Source organism: Nanorana parkeri, unplaced genomic scaffold, assembly GCF_000935625.1.
Source record: "Nanorana parkeri isolate BGI_ZX_2015 unplaced genomic scaffold, ASM93562v1 scaffold475, whole genome shotgun sequence".
NCBI lineage: Eukaryota > Metazoa > Chordata > Amphibia > Anura > Dicroglossidae > Nanorana > Nanorana parkeri.
In genome coordinates, this window is record NW_017306743.1 from 823522 (window position 1) to 848221 (window position 24700).

General features: G+C 42.9%; 1 protein-coding gene across 1 annotated transcript in view; it reads right to left on the reverse strand.

Moving 5' to 3' along the window:
• Nucleotides 1–24700, reverse strand: part of HUWE1 (HECT, UBA and WWE domain containing 1, E3 ubiquitin protein ligase) — a 121077-nt gene that overhangs the window by 13105 nt on the left and 83272 nt on the right. Inside the window, 18 exon segments of the mRNA XM_018560716.1 lie at nucleotides 1110–1216; nucleotides 1304–1877; nucleotides 5372–5915; nucleotides 6852–6954; nucleotides 8865–9153; nucleotides 11141–11358; nucleotides 11468–11601; nucleotides 13166–13418; nucleotides 13504–13782; nucleotides 15854–15899; nucleotides 16483–16637; nucleotides 19150–19239; nucleotides 19347–19525; nucleotides 20463–20691; nucleotides 20788–20956; nucleotides 21043–21176; nucleotides 22420–22529; nucleotides 24631–24692. Of these exon segments, the coding sequence (XP_018416218.1) occupies nucleotides 1110–1216; nucleotides 1304–1877; nucleotides 5372–5915; nucleotides 6852–6954; nucleotides 8865–9153; nucleotides 11141–11358; nucleotides 11468–11601; nucleotides 13166–13418; nucleotides 13504–13782; nucleotides 15854–15899; nucleotides 16483–16637; nucleotides 19150–19239; nucleotides 19347–19525; nucleotides 20463–20691; nucleotides 20788–20956; nucleotides 21043–21176; nucleotides 22420–22529; nucleotides 24631–24692 (3675 nt within the window).

Sequence of the window (24700 nt, forward strand, 5' to 3'; positions counted from 1 at the left end):
GGAGAACTTTAACCTTCAATTGATAATATGCCAAATACATCAAGCAATAGCTGAACAAGAAGCTGGCTGCCCCAGGAAAGGGAGTCTTAGGAATGACCAAGAGGTGACATGCAAATAGAAGCTGTAGCAGACACACAAACAGGTCCAACTAGGTCTGAAGGAGGGTGCATGACCAAAATAAATGGAGCAATGTTCTTCGGTCTGAGTTACATCTCCAACAGGTCTCGGTGCTCCGGGGTCCTTGAGCAGCATTTGGAGAAACTTGTTAGAACAGTCCATTAGAAAAGCAAGTACTTCTCTCAGAGCAGATAGAAGGCGTCTATTGCTGAAGGACAGTAGCAAAAAAACAAAAACTGAGGCAGGCTGGGAATAGGAGGGGTTATACAGGGCTGCCCAAACAGCTTTGATTTTCCAGTGTGCAATTACCTATAGCTAGCTGCGTAACCCATCCATTCAAGAATTAACTTTGTGTCCATGATGTACTCCAAAAAACTGATTTTACAGGTAAGACAAAGCCTGTTTCTATTAGGCAATGATGTTCTGGTAACACATTGCGGAGACCATATAGGTCAGGTACTCCCAAAATGACATATTGAGAATTGGGTGCAGCTGCAGAGAAGTGACAAACACAAAGCATGTTGCATCCAGTGGAAGTGGATTATGTAACTATAGATTTGAGTGTATTGAAACCCAAGAACAAAAATGTAATATATTGCAGCTTATCAGTCTGTAGAACCCCCCCCTTTATTTTCACCTGGTGAACTTGCCAGCAACACTTGTTACATTGTCGCCCTGATGAAGGGATCCTGTGCGGTCCTGCAACGTTGCTATTTTGTACATGACAATTGGTCCGATTAAATGGTCATCAAAGATATTTAGTGAGTGCTGGTGATTTCTGCTTTCTACTTGCCAGCAACACTTCCTGTCTGAGCTGCATAACCCACCCGTTCAAGAATTCCCTGTATTCGGTGATGTATGATCAGGAAATGCATTTTGAGGCTTACTTTTCAGTTATGGATAGAGGATATTCCATTAGAGTTCTACAAACGACTTCTGTGTTAAATGTATAGCTTTTTAAACTTTCAGCATCAGCCCCAATGGCCTCTTACCTCAACAGAAAGCTGTAGCTGTTTTTCTGTAAGCCCAGCAGCTGCCATCTTGTCAGGCACATTGAGCTCGCTCGACTTAGCTGTAGACTTGATACTTTTCATCACGGCTTTACAAAAAGGAAAGAAAAGTTAAATCAAAAATCACTCAAGTTGCTTGTAAACCAGAATTCTTGTAAAAATGCATACAATAGAGCAATGAGCTCAAGGTTGCACAAACCTAGTGTATGGGAAGATAAAGCAATACTCACTTGATACTACACTTGGGTTGACGACTATCGGCACAGATACGGCAGGTACAGGGAGAGGTACTGGTGCAGTTGCAGGGGTGGGGGCGGGTACAGGAGTGATTGCATTGCTTTGACTAGTCACACCATCAGGCAATTTGTTATCGGGCAAGGCAATGGAAATAAGGGAGAGAAGTCTAAGCAGTTTCTCGGTAAGCAGCGAACTCCGTCGAATGACGGGGTGGGACAACATATTCATGAGCTGTCCCAACGGTGAGGCCTCCAAACTGCCCTGCAAGCTTTCCGCTTCGGCTCCAGAGCTCACAGGCAAAGACTTCACAGAGGTTTTCCCCTTCCGGCTCACATTCATGTTGTCTAATTTAACTAACAAGTCCCAGAAGTCCGTAGAGATATTGCTGGGCCCACTGTTGCTAGACAGAGTAACACAGGGGCTACAAGTCACTTTTATATTCCTCTCCTTATTTTCACTGTTTTCTACATTGCACTCTTTGGTCCTCTGCTGTGTGAAATGGCTGGGGAACACCTACAAGGAAAGAACAGGTGTCATAACAGCACATAATGCTCAAGTTATAATACAAACTATTTAGAGAGACAAGATCACCGGAATATTTCGGCAACAATCTTCCACAAGCTTACAAGTGCATTTAAAATATCTTATGCATGTTATTTACCTGCAAAAGCCTCCCGTGTGTTGAAATCCAAAAGCCCTGAGACTGCTGCTGGGCACCGCTATTTTGGATGTGATGTCATGATGTGATGTCGCTTAAGTGACACTCTAATATTGACTCCTCCCCCAGCGGCTACATAAAAGACTATGTGGGGAGGTAAGGGTAGAGGTGGAGGCCAGCACAAAAGTAGCTCACACTCCCAGAACAGGAAAGGGCTATGATGTGCAAGGAGAGATAGGGCTGTGCTAGGAATTAACTCCTCCTGAATTAGACAAATTGCCTAGCAAGTTCAGAGTCACATTACATACGCAAAGCATGGTACAAGCAAATTAAATAACCCATAATGTTGTTCTGTTTTACTTTCTAAACCTAAAACTTTTTATTTCTTAGTTTTTGGAGATGGGAAGGCTGCCGAATGCAAAGTAGCTAATAACCGACACACAGACAGACAAAACAAATACACTGTCCAAAAAAAAAAAGAAGTCACACACTAATATAGGGCTGCAACTAAGGATTATTTTCCTAATTGATTAGTTGGCCGTTTATTTTTCGATCAAATAAAAAAAATCAAATAAATTTAATCTTTAAATTTAAAATAAAATACACAAATGCAGTGTTACAAAGTTTACTTCGGAATAAAACCGCATACACAATTTTTTGCAATTGCACTTGAACGCACGGCATTGTGGTACCGTGCATTCCTGTGCAGACAATCACACAGTGGGTGGGGAAACGCATTTGGGGTGCCATTGCAATAGATGACTTTTTCCCCACCATTTATAATTATTTTAAATGATTGTATTGTAAGCACACGGCGCTTGAAAAGCTTCACCCAGGGAATGACAGCTGCCAGGGACAAGATTCCGCAGAGGCCAGCTGAACGTAAATACAGGAAGCAGTGGGCAGGTGCAATTGCCAGCCAGCTATTGGCCATTTCAAATTGCAATAGCCAATAGTAGGCTGGCTATTGCACCTGCCCACTGCTTGCAGTGCCCTCCTCCCAGCGTGGAGGAGAAAACTAGGGGATCTAACCAACTAAAATCGATAGAGAATAGTTGACATTAACGAAAAACAAAAAAGTGCCAGCAAGAAAATAGATTGGTCTTAAGAGCAGATGTCTATCCTAGGACATATGCCTAGGATCTAAGGCAGGGATGGCCAAACTGCGGCCCTCTGGCTGTGGTGGAACTACGAATCCCATGAGGCTTTGCAAGATTCTCACAGCCACGACTCCCGGAGAGAGATGCTTCATGGGATTTGTAGTGTCACCACAGCTGGAGGGCCAGAGTTTGGCCATCCCTACCTTAGATCTAAGGCATGCTGGTAGTGGGAGGAGCTTTCCTGGGCTGGCCCACAGTTTTTATGACTGCCAGTGTAAAATGCTGCTGTAGGAAGCAGAATAACTCGAAGGTGAAAGACTGCCTGTGTCCCTTAATAGATTCACTCCTGTTCAGACACAATATACTGAGTAGAGGCAGCCAAATGTCTAAGTTAATTTAAATTAAATAGAAATTTACACTTTAAAAATAAATAGTGCACATCCATACTGTACCAAAAAACATCTCAAATGGAAAAGATACCTCTTTCTTGCCATGCATACCAGTAAAATGCTACTGCCCAGCTCAGGCCACATGGTCTCTGACTAGCAATCACTACCAAGAGATTCTGCTGTTTAATCAGTATTTCAAGATCAAAAAGATTACTCCCACAAACCTTACAAACTACACACGGTAAGAATACATGCTAGTAGTTCATCAGCCTCAGGCCCTATACAGTCACCCTTGAAATGAACTGGGCTTTTATTCTATTAGACTTGATGAAGACCCGGCTGCTAACAAGTGAGCTCACATTGTGTGAAGCATGCCTGCTCTCCACAGGACCAGGTACGCCCCTATTCCACACTGCTTTGAGTTAGGCTGGAGTGAGTGGATAATGTTGGAATGTACAATATTTTCATGTACTAAAACTGGTAAACATCTATCTTCAAATGTTGAATCTAAGATTGCATGGGTCAATGAAACCAGCTGTGTTTAAGGGTCTGTTCACATGAGATCAGGTGCGGATCTGCAGACTGATGCAGTGTGTTTTTGCCGCGTTCCAGCTGGAGTGGGGCTGTTAGTAGGTTAGCTGCAGTGCAGTGCGTTCTTGACGCGTTTGCGTTTCCTGACCGGACAAAATGTGACATGCTGTATTTTTTCTGTCGTAAGCTGAACGGACTGCGCACGTGAGAACTGGAGCCCATAAAACACATAGGGATACATTGGGATGCATTTTGAGTGCAGCAGCGTACGGAGCCGGTCAGCACACAAAACGGACGTCGTGTGAACAGGCCCTTAGAAGTGCTGGAGGCCATGGTATTCATCCCCGCAGGAGGCATGGCAAGGGAAGTGATAAAGGTGAGATTCAATCACCTGGACAGGACGTCACTCGTTGCACCCTGTGGTGTTGATGGGGGTTATGCGCATTTGGAAGACACCCTCAAGATATCCTGCATTGCATTTGAAGGTGTCTGTCCATTATCTAAGGATCAAAGGGCGAGGTGTTGACCTAGGCAGAGGAATGACATGCAGTACGATGGTGCCCCCGGCTGGAGGACTTCAGTGCATGCGGACAAATATGAAGGAAGATGCGGATTGGCCGAAAGACCTATAAGGGACATACGGAATTCTGGGTAAAAGGGGTGTCGATGTACGTGTATGAATGGGTCCTGTGTACTATAAAAGCCAGTGCTCAGCCATATTGCTCTCTCTCTCTGAGCCCAGCCAAGACATAGAACCAGAGGATGGACTTGCTACGTAAAGTATTTTCTTTATTGTCTTATTGATGAACTACTTTTGTAGCTATTTTATCTTTTAATATGTTTATTTATATTTCTGTATAAATAAGACCATTGCTTCATTTAACCATTGTATTGTTATCATTGGAAGCAGAAAATAGCAAGGTCAGCTTATTTCAGGAATTGTAAAGTCAAGTTAGATATTACATATATTAGCTAACTTGACACAGAAACCACTTCTGTGTCCTCACCTCTGGGACCAAGCGACGGCAGTGCAAAATCTTGGTGGGCAAACAAAAGCAGACGCGTGAGAACGCGGTGCGAGGTGGGCCTACATTTTTTTAATTGACTGATATACTTAAAACCTATTTTGGCAGTGAGCATCTGTTTGTTCTTTAGTGAGAAAAAACCCTACTCAACCCGAAGCAACATTTGCTTAATAAGCAACAGGTCCACTTTGTTTTACTTCGAGGAAAAGACTTCCAAAACGAACAGCAAACTTAATTGAGCCATGCTTTTCTAAAGCAATATGTACATTATGCATTCAGTTTTCTCAACCACATTTCCACTTACCTTGGCTAACTGTATAAGGGTGTCCAACACATGCCTGCACACCACAGGGGCAGCCTGAGGGTGGATGTGAACAGTGGAGCCACAAGCAGCATGCTTCTCTGTGTGCTTGCGTCCCAATGACCTCTGGATTTGGAATATGTTTGTTCGGCATCCAAGGGCAGCATCCATTGAGACAGACAGCCAAGAAAGCTGGTTGGAGTTTTTGGACTCTATTTTGTGCAGCAGTTCTAAGGGACGACTATCGTGGCTGGAAGAACAACCCTTGGCAGCACCCCTTTTATCAGGGCCACTTAAAGAGCTCTTGGGACTCTCTATGCAGAGTTCACTCTCGCTGCTGCGTTGCAGGATTGACAGAAGGCTTTTGATGACCCAGTTTCGGGTTTGTGCGTGGTAGCAGAGGTTCCTCAAAACTCTGTGCAAACGGCTGGTGTTGAGTTTTGGCTCATCCACGAAAAGCAGCACGAGCAAACATGAGAGGGCTTCATGATCCAACAATAGCCGTCCTCGTAGCCTGAGCAAACTATCCACATTACTGCCTGCAGGCCTAGGAGGAGAGGAAAAAAAATGGTTTGTGTAAACGCAAATACCACAACGGTTTCTTAAATGTTAGATATGGTGGCAAATCATGTAAACTGTCTTATATGAAACATACTATAAGTTGAACCTTTGCAGTTACCCTGTTTAGCCGAAAATAAAACCTACCCCGAAAATAAGACCTAGTACTATTTTTGGGAATTGCTAAAATATAAGACCTACCTGGAAATAAGACCTAGTTGTGACCATTCATAGGGCTGATGGTGGCATAAGGGGAAACTTGAAGAGCTGCTAGAGAGGCCGAAGAGAATCAGCGGTGCCAACGAAGCCATCGCTAGAGGAAGCAAGGCAGAACCGGAGGGAGCAGAGCTGCATAAGCCGATGTTTCCTCTATATCACCGGCTCCTGTCACATGCGGAGTGATACCAAATGCACTCCGCCTGTGAGGAATCGATAGTGAAAGTGCGCTTTGCTCATTCTGGCCAGCGATTGGTTAGCAAATTGCTCTTGGAAAGGTACGGCACCCATGATCACCATATTTTTGTACATGAATAAGTGTGGATTGTTGTACATTAAAAAATAAATAAAAACATGCATAAAACCTACCCTGAAAATAAGACCTAGTGTGTTTTTATGAGCCAAAAAAAATATATAAGACAGTGTCTTATTTTCGGGGAAACACGGTAGTTATGTACATACAGCTATAAGCTAAACTGCAGATTGCCTGAAGCTCATCTTTAAAGTATAGCTGTCATGGCAGTAATATGAAAGCTGCTATCGTGGACCTGCACTCGATGGACATGTGTCTTTTTTCAACCTAACTATATAACTATGAAAGCTGCTATCATGGATCTTATTTCTGAAAAAGCTAGTTGACTGGCTTCTCAAAAGAAAATCAGCTTGTCACAGATTATAATCCTACATCTAAATCTGACAAAACACTTGCCTTGTGTGGGTACTGCTGTTTCCCATCTGGAAGGTGCTTCCTCTCTGTACTGCCAGACGAGTATACTGAACCCCTCTGTTTCCACTTAAGCGGCTTGTAAATGCTGGAAAGACAAAATGAAAGTCAAGGTTTATTTTTTTCTTTAACAGATAGAGGTTTTTCACACTCTGTTGTATGACCAACAGATCATGAATAATCTGTACAGTTTGACGGGATTTGTATTGTTTAACTGCTTGCTGTCTGCCCGTAGACCCCTAATGTCTCCATAAAGAGGACCGGTCAGTGTATCTGTGCTATCACATAGGGGGATTGTTAGCCCCCCTATGTGATAGCAATAACATTACGTATTAAAAAAAAAAAATGTAGAAAAAAAAATAAATAAACCCAAAAATGTTTTAAGTCCCCCACGTTAACGGACATATAAACAAATACGCATCAGGTGCGCCAGCACATGAAAACGACAATTGCACTACACGTTAAATATCGCCGCAAACGTCGGAGTGAGAGCAAGAATTTTAGGGCCTTAAATCACTGATAACACTAAACTGATGAGCCATAAAAGCTTTTAAAGAGTCGCCTATGGCCAATTTTGGGTACTGCAGTTTTATAAGGTTTACGCGCAATTTTAAGGCTTGACATGTTTGGTGTCTATTTACCCGACGTGACCCCGACTTTTATATTTTACCAAAAATTGAGTAATAACTGTTTTATCATTTAATATAGGCGACATAATATAATATAAGCAGTAGTGCTTTGTAGTTCGCACTTGGATTGGACTGGCGCAGATCATTTTGATTATTATAATATAGGGAAAGTTTTTTTTTTTTAAATTGGATAATTTTTCCTTACTATAGTAAAAATAAAAACCCCAGGGGTGATTAAATACCATCAAGAAAGAAAGGAAAGGAAGGGGGTTTAACACCCCGCTCAGCAAGTGGTTAAAGAATAAGTGCACTTTTAGTCACAATGCACTTATTCTCTTTGCCCTCTCCCCTGACCTAAACTATCCCACCCTGGCCCTCGGAAGGACTATACTGAACGACATCTGAAGACTACTGCTCTGTTGTTTGTTGACATCCAGCACTGCTAGTCTCCCTCTCCTGGCTGGGAGAACACCCCATAGAAGTTTATTAGGCTGTAACATGCAGGTGCACCAAGCAGAGGAACCAACGCAGTGCTAGACGGAACAGCAAAACCGTGTCTGCCAGATCTTGGTACATACGATTTGTGGAGGGGAAGGGTGGGATTAAGTTATGTGGGAGGCAAAAAGGATTAGTGCACATTGTTTTACGGCACACTTATCTGTTAAAGAGGAACTCCAGAGACCAACTAATAAATTAACATCGGGATACTGTAGAAAGTATTTTTCTTTTTAACAAGTGTTAATAACTTTATTTTCTCTTTTGAAGATCTAAGTGGTTTTGAAAGCTTACATCTTTAATAACTTTCCTAAAAACCTTCTGCATTGATATGTTCTTAAAATAATTCTTTATAGCTTACACTTTTCTTAGGAAAAATGTTTGCTTTATGGCACAAGTTGGCCTTACATTGTGAATTCCATCACATCCTCCCTATACATTCATTCTACTATATTTGTTGCTCCTGACCTCCTCCATCCCTCTTAGCTCAGTCACCTGCTCAGATGGGTGAAGAGGACGACCAGATTTCACAGTCCGGTGGTGGGACTTAAATTTGGGCACCTCCTGACCTAGGTAGCTTATATTGAGGGTGGTTAACCGCTGCGCGTCCTGCCTTTGTAAATAAATGGTTGGAAGGGAGCTTCCTAGATGCAGCTGGGCGTTTATAAATGCCCTTGGCTGCCCCTGCTCTTGCGCACTGCCCAGCGCGCACATGAGCAAGAAACGGTCATTATTAAAAACAGCCAGCAATGGCTGTTTAAACACAAGCGTTACGGCGGCTGTAGAGGCACCCGATCATTATATGTGGTGCCGCTCAGTGCGCGTTACAATTCTATTTACAGCCACAGATAACCGTTATTGATATCTCCATTACCTGGACTTCTGAGGATAGCAGAGAGTGCTGAAGTGCTGCTGTGCCCAAAGAGTCTTTCATGCATGAGCTGCCTCTGCCGAGCCTCTTGTTCCCTGCGCAAAGCCTGTGCTTCTGCTGCAATGTCAGGAGGCATCACTGCTAGAACACTATCCTCCATGTCCTCTAGAACACTGCGGCGTAGATCTGATGGCAAAGTCTGAATAAAGGTTACTGGATCCATTGGGGTGTCGGAGGTGGTGCTTTGGGCAATTTCCCGTCTTTGCTGTTCTGCCCTCTGCTGTGCAAGAACCTAAAAACCAAAACAAAAGAAAGTCACTAATAAGAATTTAATGTAAGATTTTTGTACTCTCCGTGAAATCTTTTTTTTTTAACGTTTGAGTGACATGGGAAGTCTTTCACATTCAGGTTATACTGCCAATAGAATAGGACACTGGCAAAAAAAATATGTATGCCAGCCCAGGATAATGCCTTACACTCCAACATGACTTAGTTTTGTAGGAAAGCAGTGCTGAGAGCACAATTATTATTAGGGGGAAGGGACCCGTGTCCCTCAATGGACTCCAATAAAAGGAACAGGGAGTACAAAATAGCCCATTTTCAATCTCTTTCAATGAGGGACACAGAAGTCTTTCAGGATGTCCAAAAGTTGCCTGAGTGTGCAACACAGCAATTAGGCACTAACAGGCCCAAATAACTGGGAACTGCCTGCAGCTAAAAAGGACCTGCACTGAAAGACCCCATGTCTGAAGCTGGCATCAGATATGTCCACAACATTCACCTTGTAGAACATGTGAACAGAAGACCAGGTGAGAAGCCTTGCAAATCTGGGAAACAGTTGCTTGATGTCGAAAAGCCACACAGTTCTAGTAGAGTGCGTCTTGACAGGAAAGGCTGGAACCCGATCAGACCATAAGCTTGGATGGTGGTCCGTCTGAGCTTGCTAAACGTAGTGGAACGTAGAAGCTACTGCACCCTTACAGGGACTATCGGGAATGACCAAAAGAAAAGCAGTCCTTCAGAAAGAAGCGGTGGTCGAGAAAGTCTCAATGTCTGAACCACATCCAGACAATGGAGGGAAACATAACTGGAGACAGAGAGAGGGACGAAAGAACAAAGTTCTGGTTGAAGTGAAAGGCAGAAACTACCTTTGGCAGAAAAGAAGTCCTGGGCCTCAACACCTTGTCCCTATGCAAATTTAGAAAAAGTTCCTTGCAGGATAAGGCTGCTAGTGAAACAGATCGCCTCACAAAGCTAATTGTGGATGAGAATAGAGAGAAAGGTCTCTAATGGGATCAAATAGCAGTCCCTGAAGTGCAAAGAAATCCAGATTCAGTTCTACAGACGAATGAACCGGGATCTACATGGGAGAAACACTAAACCAAGGTCCTAATCAAGGAGTGAAAGGCCAATGGTTTGTGAAACCAGATAGAAAGCAGAATACCTGACCTTTGAAAGTACTGAGAGCTATGCAGTGATCCAGACCAAGCTGTAGGAAGAAAGGTTTTGTCCCATGGAGAAACACCATTTGTGAATAGAGGTCTGGAGTGCAATTGGCAAATAGAACTGTTTTGAAGGAGGCTACCACCCTAGAAATGCATGCACTCATGAAAAAGCAGAGTGTTGATAATTTCTGGACTGGAGTGTTAAATATCAGATCCTGTAGGAGAAAAACGCTGGCATGCACTGTGCCCAGGACTAGACCCAGATACTCCATGGGTTCTAGAAATGATTTCTGAAGCTTCCGGATCCATCCAAACAGCTGTTTGAACAAAGCGACATTGTCAGACTGATCCCCCAACAGGAGGTCATCTAAGTATTCCACAATGGGGATGACACAAAAGCGCAGCAGGGCTTGCATTGGAGCCAACACCTGGGCTGCACACAGGAGGCTGAAGGGCAGGACCATGTACTAGAAGCGTAGGGATACACCAGCAAGCTAGAAAGTCTCTCTGGTAAAAGGAGGCAATGACAGACCTGGTGGACTCCATATGGAATTTTGGAGCGTGAGCAAAGACATTCAGTGGCTTTAGATCCAAAATGGAATTTACACATCAAAATTGGAAAAATAAAAAAGACCTTCATCTTCTTAGAACACTAACAACTGAGGCATGCTGGCGGTAGTAGGGGTGATCCTGGGCTTGTTTGACAGTGTACAATCCACCTGTAGGCAGCAGTATCTCACAAAGGTGAAATAACTACCCGAGTCTCAATGGACGAGAAAGAAAAAAGGGAAGCAGGAAATTCATTTACCAGGATGACAAAAAGCCTCAACATACCTCTTCCTGTATGGCTGGGGGTAATGCAGCCAGGAACTCTGGGCTGACCTCAGTGACACCAGCACTTCCTACAACAGGCGGAGGAATGACCGGGACAGCAGAAGGAGGAGCGCGAGCAGGAGGCCTGATGCCCAGTTGATTCTGAAGCACCTCTCTTCGAATGTCTTCTGGAAGAGCTGCAAGGAATGATGGATCCACACCCTCAGGTAGATTTATACCTAGAAATGTGAGGATAGTAACGAACAATGCTTTATTACGTATTTAATACAAAACAGTTACTCGTCATGCCGGGTTATAAAAGCTTGGTGTAAAAACAAAATAACCAACCAGCCAAAGGATCCTCGTCTTCACTACTTGTAGATGGCAGAGGTTCTTCCAGGATGCCACTCGAATCACTTGCCAACAAGGCCACAGCAGGATCTCTTGTAGGAGGCAACTCATTAGATGGGGTTGTTGTGGAGCTGAAAGGAAAGAGATACCTAAGCATTCAGGGCAGATGATCATAAAACATACAACAGTAACATCACAAGAACTAAAGAAATAAGCTAAAGCATCAAGGTAAAGAAATATAAACAAATGCAGTACATCTTTGAAATACATGCACATTTTCATTTGTTTTATCAATATAAAGAGAACACCTGTTAGGCCTTGTTCACACCAAATGCAGAGCAGATCCGGTCAGGTTTCTGCACACGTTCCGGGCTCTTTTTTAAAATGGGCTTTCAGTGTGTTCCAGGCATTGGCATGCATTTTTGATGCGTTCCAGAGCAGATCCAGAGCAGGTAAAATAGGGCCTGCTGCAGTTTTTTCACCTGCTCTGGATCTGCTCTGCAACTGCACGCTGCGATGTGAACTGGAGCAAAAAATACCATTGGAATACATTGGACACAGTTTTGATACGGTCTGCACCTGCTCTGGATCTGCTCCGTGCTTGGTGTGAACAAGGCCTTAATCTGCAAGAAAGTCTGTAGTCAGCCCTGCCAACTGACATTTCCTAAACCCGTCTTTCTACTACAAAAGTGCCGCTTACATGTTTCCTGCCCTTGAATTAAATAAATGTTTTTTCTCTAAGCTGAAGTTTCCTCAAAAATCCAAGTAGGTGGAGAGGATTTTGTTGCCAGAACTCATCAGTTGAAAACTTGAATTGAACACTGTCCTTACAAAGGGTTAAAAATCTAAAAGCATTGTATGTTCATGTGAGAAAGCTCAGAGTGTCCATAGTCTTTCAATGGGGACAGCCAGAAATTCCTGACACTCTGAAATTGTACTTGGAAGCTCCAAAGACCAAATTACAAAGACATCTGAAAAGATAAACATTTGTATGAATGCTGTGCGAGTAGGAACGCAACTATATAGTGGTGTTTTCCCAAATTCCTCTTCAAAAGTGGAAATACGCCAAGATTCTCTATCTTCAGCCATCTTGATTGGCTTGCTTGGGATGACGCAACTTCCTCACATGTGCATGTGAATTCACATGCGAATCCTGGCAACGCATGAAGCAATTGTACAAGATTGATCTTTTAACCTGGTAATCCAGCAAATTAACACTTTCAGTCTCTGGGTGGCCAAGTTCACTCCTTCAAAGTATTCAGAGGTAGCCATGGTTGCCACTTAGGCTACACTTCAAACATGTCTGCCTTTGTATACCTTGACTACAATAGGGCCAAGTGGATTTTGAGTAGATTGTTTGTGCTTTCTGTTAACCTCAAGACATTTCTGGCAAGATCAACAGGTATTTTTCTATACTTATCGAGTATGAGCTCAACCCCCCCCAAAAAGAAAAGAACAAATCATATGAAATCAAAACATCTAAAGCCCTTTATACGGCCTTTTTGTTTTTGTGTTTAGTGCTACCACAGTTATTCACAACCTTGTATACAACCACCCAAATCTGCCACGAATACACGTTTAATAAACATGGATTATACTAGCACTGCACAAGACAGTGGTGGGGATTACTCTACAAAAGTATCAGTCTGAAAACACTGATGTCCATTTTACCATTTTGCTTTTTTTACTTCTTACCTCTCATTGCTCAGCTGAGATGCAGCTACCTGACTCTCATTGGTAGTCAGAGGTTCTACAGGTTGCTGGCCAACTGCAATACTGCTGGTGACAACAAGAGGCTGATCTGGGTTTACAACTCCAGAGGCCTCTCCAACTCCCTCCTCCAGAGGACCCGACGCAAGGCTGCTGGTATCCATAGGGGAGCCTTCCAGCTGACTGCTAACAGCTGTAAGAGCATCAGAATCTTCTGCTCGCTCTGGGGACAATGATGCTAATGTAAAGGGGGAAAAAAAATGTGATCAGTTAACCTTGGCCTTAACATAAACATATTATCGTAATGTGAGAGGTACACTAACTTATTGTTGGTGCAGGTGACAGCTCCATTTGAGTGGCCTCCCCTTCTGTGCTCGGCCTTCCTGGTCCAGAATCCTCAGCTTCAGTTGGCATTAGCAGTTGCCCAGAATCTTCTGGTCCAGTTTCTGTGTGCAGGCTTTGAGGGAGATCTGCCAAAGCAGCTTCGGGAGGATGGGCACGCAGAGAAGAGTCCAGAGCAACCAGTTCCGGGCTAATCGGGGTCCCGTCTGCAGATGAAGGGGCAGTTGGGAAGTTCTCAGGACGTCCGCTACCATCTTGATCTTGGGTGAAATAACATACCAGTTACATAAACATACATGTAGCTGCACCATACAAGATTGAGGGTTATGTGCATATTTAGTTAAGTTTAATAAGCTCCTGCTTGACTGTCAGATATGTAAAATCATGTGGAGAGATACAAATTAACCACTTGCCATCCGCCGTTGTAAAAAAACGGACGGACGGCACTGCAGCATTGGCGGGTTGCCGTCGCCAGACGGCATTTTTTTTCTGCGCGCGCCCCCTAGCGGGCACGCACGGGCAGAAAAGACCCGACCAATGCAAACACCCGTTACCGGGTGTTTCACATATAGACGATCGGCGGCTCCATAGCCCGCCGATCGTCTATATGTGCTCGTTTTTTCAATAAATGTCAGTCAAAGTCAAAGTACCGCAGCGCTGAATACTGAAAAATGGCCTGTATGGGAAGGGGGTTTAACAGCGCGGATGTCAAGTGGTTAAAGAAACTAATTAGGATTCATTCACTAGAGCTTTGACACATTCATTTTTTTGGCAAGTCATACTTGAGTTCACCAAATTCTTAAAGAGTTGTGGATTCCAAATCCTTAAAAAGAGTTGTGGATCTCCAAGGTGGCAAAATGTAGTTTTATATGAGATACAAGGATATAGACCAAATTAAATCATGGCAAGAGTTTTAGCACCCTTTCACTAGCATTATCCAAGGCAATCTGTGCAAGTTGAAAAGCGTAACAAAAATGTAAAACAAATTAGGGGGGTAAAAATTCAAACCCTCTTATGGTTATTGAGGGTTATACGTGGATGCTTATTTGCCCATAAAAGAGTAGATTGTATGCTGGGAAAGAGTAAATTGTATGCTGGGGGAGACACAATAAATCAGAAAAATAGGATTGTTAGCAGAAAACTTTTAAAATATATATAGTATATTAGCCATGTTAGCAATTTTTTTTTTCTTCTCATTGAATTCAGCCTGCAGATCCAGGATCGATTGTGCATTGAAGTACATCAGGTTGCCCTTATGTTTTTCTACAAGGGTGGATAATTCCAGGAGAGAGGGGGCCCGGGGCAGAGGAGGCACGACAGGTGCCGGCTGCAGTGGTCTGTGTCCCCGCTGCCGATACAGGCGGGGGTTGAAAGGGACACAGACCTCTGCAGCCAGCACCAGCGGGGAGAACGGAAGAACAGAGCGGCGGCAACTAATCATATAGCAATTAATCAATGAAAATCATTGCCAACAATTCTCATTATTGATTCGTTGTTGCAGCCCCATTACATAGCCAAAGTACACTAGAACAAAACGCAGAAAGCATGCCTTTTTTATTTTATACAGAGCCGGGACTTATCACTTACAAGGTAAACGATCAACTAAAGCATACATGGTAGGAAAGGACCATCTCCTTTTCTATTAGTAAAGGAGGACAACTGCATAATGACAATACAGATGTTCCATCAAGCACTGACACAAAAAACTGGCTTCAAGCTGAGCTCCTGGCTAAATACATAAGCAAACAACAAATGTAATCTTTAAAAAGATGCCAGGCTTAACACTTAAACTAGGCAACTGTTCAAATATAAAGCATTCAAATTAATTAAAATGATCAGATTAATATTGCAATCACTGTGTGTGTGTGTATTTTGTTTATTGGCATGACATACACATGTACCCAAAGTAAAATACTCCACCTCTGGGAAGGCAGTAAGCTGTATAGTTATCACCAAATAGGAGCAAAAAATAACTCTGCTCCCTAAAACAATACAACTTACTACCTCACCCAGAAGGAAGCACATGAATATTTGTATCCAATTCACCGAATCCTCCCTGGCTTGGTTCAGGGTAGAATACAGATAATACAGTTCACATCCAACAAGACTGTAGCCAAGAGATGCCGCAGGAAAGACAGTAAATTGTATAGTTATCTCCCAGATCGGGTGTGACCCCAAAACTATACAATCTACTACCTCAACCTGAAACATCCAGGAGCCTTCATAGCCACCCTGTAAAAGAAAAAAAAACAAAAAAAAAAAAACAAAAAAAAAAAAAACACAAAAACAGCTGAATCCCCCCCCCAAAAAAACACTACTTATAGAAAATACCTGCAAGACTCAGCTCAAACGAGGCATTCCTCTTAGAATTGACAGCCTGCATAAGAATAATGAACAAACAATTAATATCAGATTCCCAAAGCAACACTATGAACAAAAAGGACAGATTTAAACTTCCCCTTGGTCTTTCATCACTAAAAACACAGATGGGTCCAGTATGACGCACACCTGGACGTGTTGGATGCTGAAGATCCTCTACAAACTTCGCACTTAGGGAGAGCGAAGGTCGGCGGCATGACAGATAAACTTTTTCTTAACAGGGTGTACTTTTTAACCTAGCGACTGAGTTGCTTTAACAACGGGGAGAATTGGCTGCCCAGGTGAGCCAATTTTACATACATGGAATTTAAATGAAACATGCCATAAGAAAATATATGGGAGCGGTCATTGCCTTCTCCTGAAAATGCTAGGTTTTTTTTTTTACCATTACATCAATTCTCAGTCACTTGCCCAGCACAAGCATGAAGACAGGTGCCCTAATTGGCTTGTTCTGGGTCAGTAACACAAGCTTGCGCCAAGGACCTGCTATTTTTACAGTGAAAGATTAAAACCTCCTCATTTCTCCAATGACGGGTTTCCTTTAACGTATATAAAAAAAACAAAAGTAGTGAAACACAGACCTGAGCATTCTGCTCCTTAGATTCTTTCTCCTCTTTGGCTTTTTCAGCCATTTTGGCCTCCTCTTCTGCCAGCTGTTTCCGTCTTTTCTCCCGTCGCTCCTCAAGCTCTTCATCACGCAGAGCTTCTAGGTGGTTTATTATAGGAACTTTAACCACTGTGGAGAAAAACAATACAAGGCACACTATGGCATCAATTCACTGTGAAATTGCATATTTTAACATGTTTTGGTTTACAAAGGATTTAAAACACACCTAGGGCAAAAGACATAACTGGGTAAAATGATAATAAAATCAAAATGTTGACAAGGTATTTCAAATGCGGATTAAATCGCTATCAATGGATAGTGAAAGGATGGATTGGATGGATAGTGCTCCTTGTGTTTTCGATTCCTGCAACATCAGCTGGTCCCGTGAGCAGGGGTCCTCATATCCTGTTTCAGGGTGGCTCCTTTCCTTTGCAGGGTCCCATGCAGCAACAATTGTGTGTGCTAGTAAGATGTGTATGGTTCCACCAACACACAAGCAAAATAAATGACACGCAATTTTATCTTTTGCTACATGTGCTCCAAGATGGAGACTCTCATAGGGTAGAGTTAGGACCGCACTACACAGAGGGGCCTTGAAGAGGCAGTGCGGCTTTCACATTTTCTACAGAAGACATGTATCTAAAACCTCTAATTTTAACCTTAGCGGTTAGACAGGTTTTTTTGCATGCTGAATGTTGTGTGCTGGGAAACTTTTTGCTGTTATACTGTTTAGAGCCCCTCCATGTGCATCTTGCTTTAAAGCTGGTTATGAGTTGATGAGTGGGTTTGCCATTTGTTTTGCAAGACTGATTTGGTGCAGTGACACACCGGGGGTCTCAGCTGCCGTTGTGATGTGCTGCCGTTGTAAAGGTATAGGGACCCTTGTGTGTCCCTATGCCTTTAAGGCGGTTGGGCTGCCTCCTGGCGAACCTGCACCCAATTTGATCTTTTGCTACATGTGCTCCAAGAAGGAGACTCTCATAGGTTAGAGTTAGGACCGCACTACACAGAGGGGCCTTTACGAGGCAGTGCGGCTTTCACATATTCTGCAGAAGACGCATCTAAAACTTCTGTTTTTAACCTTAGCGGTTAGACAGGTTTTTTTTTTGCATGCTGGCTGGTGAGTGTGCGGGGAAACTTTTTGCTGTTCCACCAACACACGGTCACAGCAAGGCAAGACACTCTCCTGCTCCCCACCCATCCTTCCACCATGCTAGCTGGATAGCTGCTGGAGACTGCTGTCCCTTCGTGATCTTGTACTCAACAAAAAGTTCAGGGAGTCAGAGCTGAGAGAGTTAGAAGTGCATTTGTTTGGTGTGGATTAAAAAAAAAAAAAAAAGAAGTTTGAGAATGAAATACTACTTTTATCATCTTTAGGGCTAGTGTGCATGAGCCTCTGATCTCGGTTAAAGCCAGTGTGAGCTCTGCTTTTATTCCTCCATACAAATATGAATGGATTGCCAATGCATCAAATGCATAAATGTACCAATATAAAGCAGAAGTCAATTCCCTAACATTTATCATTTTATTTTCTTGCAGCAGGTAACTATGGCCAATTTCTCCCTAGTGTTTTTAAAACTTCTAAGAGGAGTGTGATGGAGCCTTTTTCTGCTCCTTGTGGCAATACTAAATAAATGATAATGAACAGAGTGTGAAGACACAGAAGGCTAGTGATACCAGCAAGGAAATTTAATATAGAGGCCTGTGGTGCACCCTTCGGCATAGAGAAGCCAGCCATTCCCTCGACTTGTAAAAACCCTTCATTCAGGCAAACATTTTACAGGTATGTCAATGCATATAAACCAAAGCCTGAAACAGATCATAGACCACGTGCTGTCATCTCATCCTTGTGGCGTTAATTGGCCAGTTTCAAGAAGCAAATGAGAACACAATCCAACCTAGCAGTTCTGGTCCCACATTAAAAGTGCACAATTAAATTAAAGTGCAAAATGAAAAAATAAAACCCCCAAGAGGGCGCCATTTTGGCCCACTTAGCTAGGAAAAAATAAAGCTTGCTCAGTACACTGGTTTTAATCTTATGAGGAAGTACAACAAATCTTTATATGACAAGCTAAACTAACATCTAGTTGGAATGTGAAGCACGAGCCTCATAATGTGAACATAAATGCTCCATTATTTTCCCTCATTGAGCCAAAACCATCATTTGTGCCTCACACACTCCGCCCCCTCCCAGATACTGCAGCTTAAAGTGGGAGGGCTTTAGCAAAAAAGGGAATGCTGTCAATCTAGAATCCAGTGGGCAGAACTAGGCGTAGCCAGGTGCTGATTGACAAGCTACAGATTTGTGACCCAGCAATGATAATGCTGATAGCCATGTCCGCAGCAACCTTTTTTGATCCCCTGTAGTGCAAGTAGGCACAGCCTGAATGAGACTGGCAACTGTGCTCTGAATTAATAAACAGCGCAGCATTGTCATCACACCATCACAAGAAGCTGCATTAGAAGACCTGGCATACTTAACAGAAGTTTGCAGCAGACCTTATAAAAAAACCGAAGTGTAGATGCACTTTACCACCATAGATGTAAGCGATCACGCATAACCTGTTAAACCAATTCAGTATATCCAGCATCAAACAAGGAAAAAGCAATCAGTTATATAAAGCAAAAAATGTTTGCTTACCTGACACACAATCGTGCATGCTCTCAGCGTCTAACACTTTACATTCCTCTGTCCATCGTGTCAGCGCAGTTGGAATACTGGATAGCGTGCCTGCAGAAAGAGTTAAGCTTACCTTAATATAAATACTAAAACACACACATCAGATGCTGTACTGCTATTTTCAAAGCAAGCGGTCTCTTAAAATTGATGTCACTGACCTGCCTGGCTGGTTGCTGTACTCTGGTCATGGAAGAAGTCATCCAGCAATTCGTCATCAGAGCGAGCTATAATGTGAACATCATCGTTGCCCACAAGAAGGCGTGCCCGGCCTCGGCTCTGCAGGGGAAGACTGCTGCTCAACTGCAAGATGTCTGCCGCAGCTGAAGGGCCCAACAACCTGAATTTTATAAAAAACGCATCAGCAAAATGGAAACCTCAACCTAGCCCATATTAATTTATTTTTTTTAAACTGTATTTAGCATTAAAGGCAGGGCACTTTTTACCTTAATGTATTCTCTGCATCAAGCTAAAAATACCCAGTACCTTCCTGTGTCCCCTATCCCCCACACTTTCTGTTGAGAGCGTCGTCACCGCCCCCGGTCCCCGAACCTCCGTTCCTGAACTTCCTGGTTGCGGGGGTGGGGAGGTTACTGAGAGCAGAGGAGCCATAGGCTCCTTCTGCCATCAATCAACCTGTTGGACAGAGAGGAGGGGCGTAGCCTGCCACAGGGCTGTGTGCATCTATGGACACACACAGCTACTGCGGGGATAGCCGGGAACACACATGGACGGGTGCTTCCATAGCAGCCACTTAGCTGATTGAGGCACCCGTGCAGGGGGGGGGACCCACTAGAAAATGAAGAATTGAAAACTACAAAAAAAAAAAAAACCTCAGGATATGCGTCCCATGTAGGACTTCAATGTATATAAATGTAAAAAAATAAATAAAAAAAATAAAAAGGTTTAATGTCACTTTAAGACAGTAAGTAGAGCTTCTGAGAATACATTGTGTACCATCTCTAACCAGAGCAACCTTCAAATAAAAGGTCATTAGCACAGTTATATAAACACACGTTCTAGGATCTATTTGGTCAGAAGCTAATTAACCTACCACGAATGTCTGAGCTGTAGAAAGATATCAGGAGCACAAGCAGTAAACTACCCCCATGCAGACTGTCAAAATACTGTGCTGCCTATAATCTAATGGGCCAAAGACCTTTATCCCAGTGACAAATACAGGTGAACTACCTTGAAATTCTAGGAAACACAATGAATGCCAAATGTAACAAACACATGTGAACAGTCTATGTGTATAATACCTCTTTCTCAGTTACCTTTGCAATATTAAAGGAGGGTTTGGCTGCCGGTTTCCAGGATAGTGAACATGTATGGTGTGGCCAGCATTGGCGGTAATCTGTCGGAGCGTACGTTGGCTTCTACCAATGCCTTGGGCCAAACGATTGGTGGAATTCCCGCTGCCAATAGTGAGAGATCCATGGTCCGCATGACGTACCATTAGAGGATGAGTGGCAGGGATGTTACCAGGTGAAGGAGGAATGTCAGCTAGAAGAAGAGAAAAACCATCAGCATGATAACCTATTTTGAATCTGTGACTCTGTAGACTGTGCTTACTTATTTATATATATAAAAAAGTCTTACTTGCACTGGAGAACATGTTATCAAACTCTATGATGAGGTCATCTTCCCGGTCAAACCTCTCAAAGCGTACAAGAGGTGACGCATTCATGTCAGGGTAATCCTCATCCAGCTCCATCTCTGAGCAATCGTCGTCATCGTCTTCATCCCCTTCCTCACCCTCTTCATCATCCTAAACAGATCATGGCATTACGTAACCATATTAATACAACACATTACTAAAGCTATGTTCTACAACAAATTAGGACTCAAGTGTACCTGATCATCTTCATCCTCCTCCTCTTCCTCCTCCTCCTCTTCCTGACTGTCATCTTCATCTTCATTGCTGCCACTGCTGTCCTCTTCTTGGGTGTGCTCCTCTTCATCTTCTGGGTCTAGGATGTTCATAGAGTCTGTTACAGTGAAAAATGGGAAGTTATAATGTTGATTAAATAATAACACTTGTGATTTAAGAACTAGTGGCAACACAACAAAATGTAAAACTTTTTCATAGTAGTAATAATAATTTAGAGCAGTTCTTATAAATCAAAAGGCAAGGCTGAAAAACATATGGCAACAGAGCCAAATAATCCTTTTTTTGCCCCCCACAATAAAGCTAATTAGTACTGTCCAGGCAAATTTGACATTCTCCAGTACACTTATCAATAATGGCAAGAGGCTATGCTGAAAAGCAGAAAGAAATAGGTGTCAAGCTGACAATTGTTTACTACACGCAGGAGATCCTCTACCCACTTCCATCTTCAAGTAAGTTGCCTGTAAGTTGGCTTGGAGCCAAGTGTTATCAGTAGTTGTTCTGGACAAAGGCGGCACAGAATTACCTATTGCATTTTTTCTTTACTGTTGGGGCTTTGGTGAAATATCAGGGATCTAAAACACATAGAAAAAGAGATTGAGGACACAGAGTCCTAAATTTCTTTTTCTGCAGCCGCTGTTCTTAATGAACAGGAAGCCTCTATAATGAGTGCTCCCGTCTATTCATAAATTAAAGAGATAGTATCAGTTACTATGTCCATAATCATGAATGAACAGGAAGTGATGTAGAGCATTTCCTATTCATTCATAATTGGGGACACAGTAAGCTTACCATGTCCTCAATTATTTACAAACACTCAGCGATCAACTGATCGCTAAATGCTTTTAAGCCGCTCTCCATCCTGACTCGCTGTCACAGAAGGCTGAGCGGGCGGAAGGGGAGCTCAGCCTCCTGTGACACCCCATCACAGCGCTTTCCTCCATAAACCTCCTGCTCTGCCTCCTGTGACAGCTGACACCTCCCCACTTTCCATTCTGATTTGCTTGTCACAGTAGGCCAAGCTGGGCGGTGCGGGAAGAGAACACCACTATTACTTGCCCCAATGGGGAGGAGAAAAACTAGAGATGCACTGCATTTCCCCCCCCCCCCCCCAAAAGGTACTTTCTGCATTTTGCCCAAAGTACCATTTTCATTTAAAATAATCTCGATGGGCGAAATTTCAGTGCATACCTACTTGCGACTTATAGTTGTTCTTTAATGTGAAGACATAGTAAACTGACTATTCCAGCACTGTTTGCAGCTTTGATAAAAAAATCAATGCCTTACAAATGGAAAGCTTTTGAGGGAAACTACTATCCTGGAGAACAGAAAGTTTTGCTAACCTTCCCTGTTAGCCTGGAGTGTGGAAGCCTGACTTAAGTTTGTGGGAGCTTCATCCATGAGCACATCTTCCTGCGATTCATCTTCAACACGACTTACTACAGAATGAGAAAGCATGAAATAAACATTTGACAGCTATTACGTTTATTAGCCATAAGCAAGACAGGAACCCAACCAGACATTAATAAGCATTTGGCAGAGGTCTCTACTCTACTACTACAGCCAATAGAAGGAGAAGGCAAAAACAATTGTCTTAAGGTATTACCACACAAGAATAGTGAATTATTCACATACATCAAAAGACAATAGGACATCCACTCATCTCTATGGTGAAGCTACAGGCCAAAATCCTAATGCAAAAACAGATAGGGGAAGTCCACAGGTGAAAATGTACGCAGTGCAGAATATCTATGCCACAAACTGGTTGCAGAAAGGTCCCAGGAAATGTTATGTCTCCCAAAGAATGATGGAGAAAAGAGAATACCAAAAAGGTCTGTAGCAACTGTTTGTCAATAAGCAAATACTGATTAGTTGCCAATACAGCAGGGTATGCCTCATAGTGAAGAGCAAGTCTTAATGGGCATCTGGTTACAAAGTTTAGATGGTCAGACGTTGATTGTGACCTCAATGACATTGAGACTGGCAAATTATCTCCCCCATGGTTAACCTGTTAGTGGATAGGCGATAAGAATTTAGATACATCTTAGCATACTTCAGATGCCAGCCAGAAAGCTTAAATAACTTTGTTAACTCAGACTACGGTACTTCTTTTATGGCTATTTTAAGGTAATGAAGTAGTTGTCAGTTGCTTTACAGGGTAAAAGAAACAGGTCACCAGCACTCGTTTAGAATAAATATGTCCTTTTTTAATGGACAATTGTGTCACTACAATCAACTGAGCCGACGTTTCGGAGCCGCACAGGGTCCCTTCTTCTAGGCAGTAAAATTTTACTGCCTTGAAGGGACCCTGTGCGGCTCCGAAACGTCGGCTCAGTTGATTGTAGTGACACAATTGTCCATTAAAAAAGGACATATTTATTCTAAACGAGTGCTGGTGACCTGTTTCTTTTACTTTGTATTTTGCACGGTGCCATCCGAGATAGTCATTGCGAGCACCATCGTTCTTATTTGGCCAGGACTGCTAAGGTGTGCGGAGAGGACCCCCACCACCTGAAAACTAGTTGCTTTACAGGGACTTTCTTTTCTCAGTGTCTTGCCTTCCAAGAAAAACAAACATACAACCCAAAGGCTTGTTGTGTCCGCCAAAAAAAAACAGATGGACCAGCACAAATGTTAAAACCCAAAAAGTTCCACACTGCTAGGGAGTATATTGCCCAAAGTTCACGGGTCAACTTTCTTAGGGTCAATGCTTTTGTGGGTGGGTCATAGAGACTATCCCCATAATGCTTTGCCCCCAATGGATAACAGACAATGATAAACACTCATGGAATGGATTTATCTGAGAAAATGGCAAAGGCAGATGGCAAAGCTGTAGGAATATGAACTCTGTAAAGTACAGGCAATCCCTGGGTTACAAGCAAGATAGATTGTAGGTTTGTTCTTAACTTGAATTTGTATGCAAGTTGGAACAGGTAAATTTTTTAAGTGTAACTCCAGCCAAAAAAATGTTGTTGTTGTTTTGGATAGCATAGGGAAGGGTTAACCCCCTGTAACATTTGTTTTGCTGTGTGTGCCCCTGTTCAGAAGATTTCAAATCACTTTCTGTCCCTGTAACAATTGGATTTTGAACATTTTGGGTTATTGTGGAAACAAGGATTAGTGATTAGGCTTCAGTGGAGACACTTCTTTCCCATGATCACTCTTACAGGAGTGAATTTCCCTTCCTCGGGGGTAGATTTCCTCTTAGTTCCTGTTGTCTCAAGGGCAGGAAGTGAGATTAAATCTTTCTGAGGATACAGAAAGCAGTTAAAACCCTTACAGTGACCCGGAGGAAGGAGGTGGGCACCCCTCATCTGCATATCTAACAAGAGCCAACTTCCTGTAATGTACATACAGTACTATGAACCAGAAACAAAAAGGTGGGCACTCCTCGTTGGCACGAGCGTGGTAGCATTACAACTACCCCTGCTGTACAGTAATAGCCTCCGTTTGTAAGTAGGAGTCGTATGTAAGTCTGTTTGTAACTCGGAGACTGCCTATATTAAATAGGTTAATGACTGAAAACATGCAGTTGTATGAAAAACACAGGTAGTTTACCTGCAGCTCCATCTCTTTCCAGAAGTTCATCAATTAGATCTTCTAATTCAATCTCAACCTTAAAAA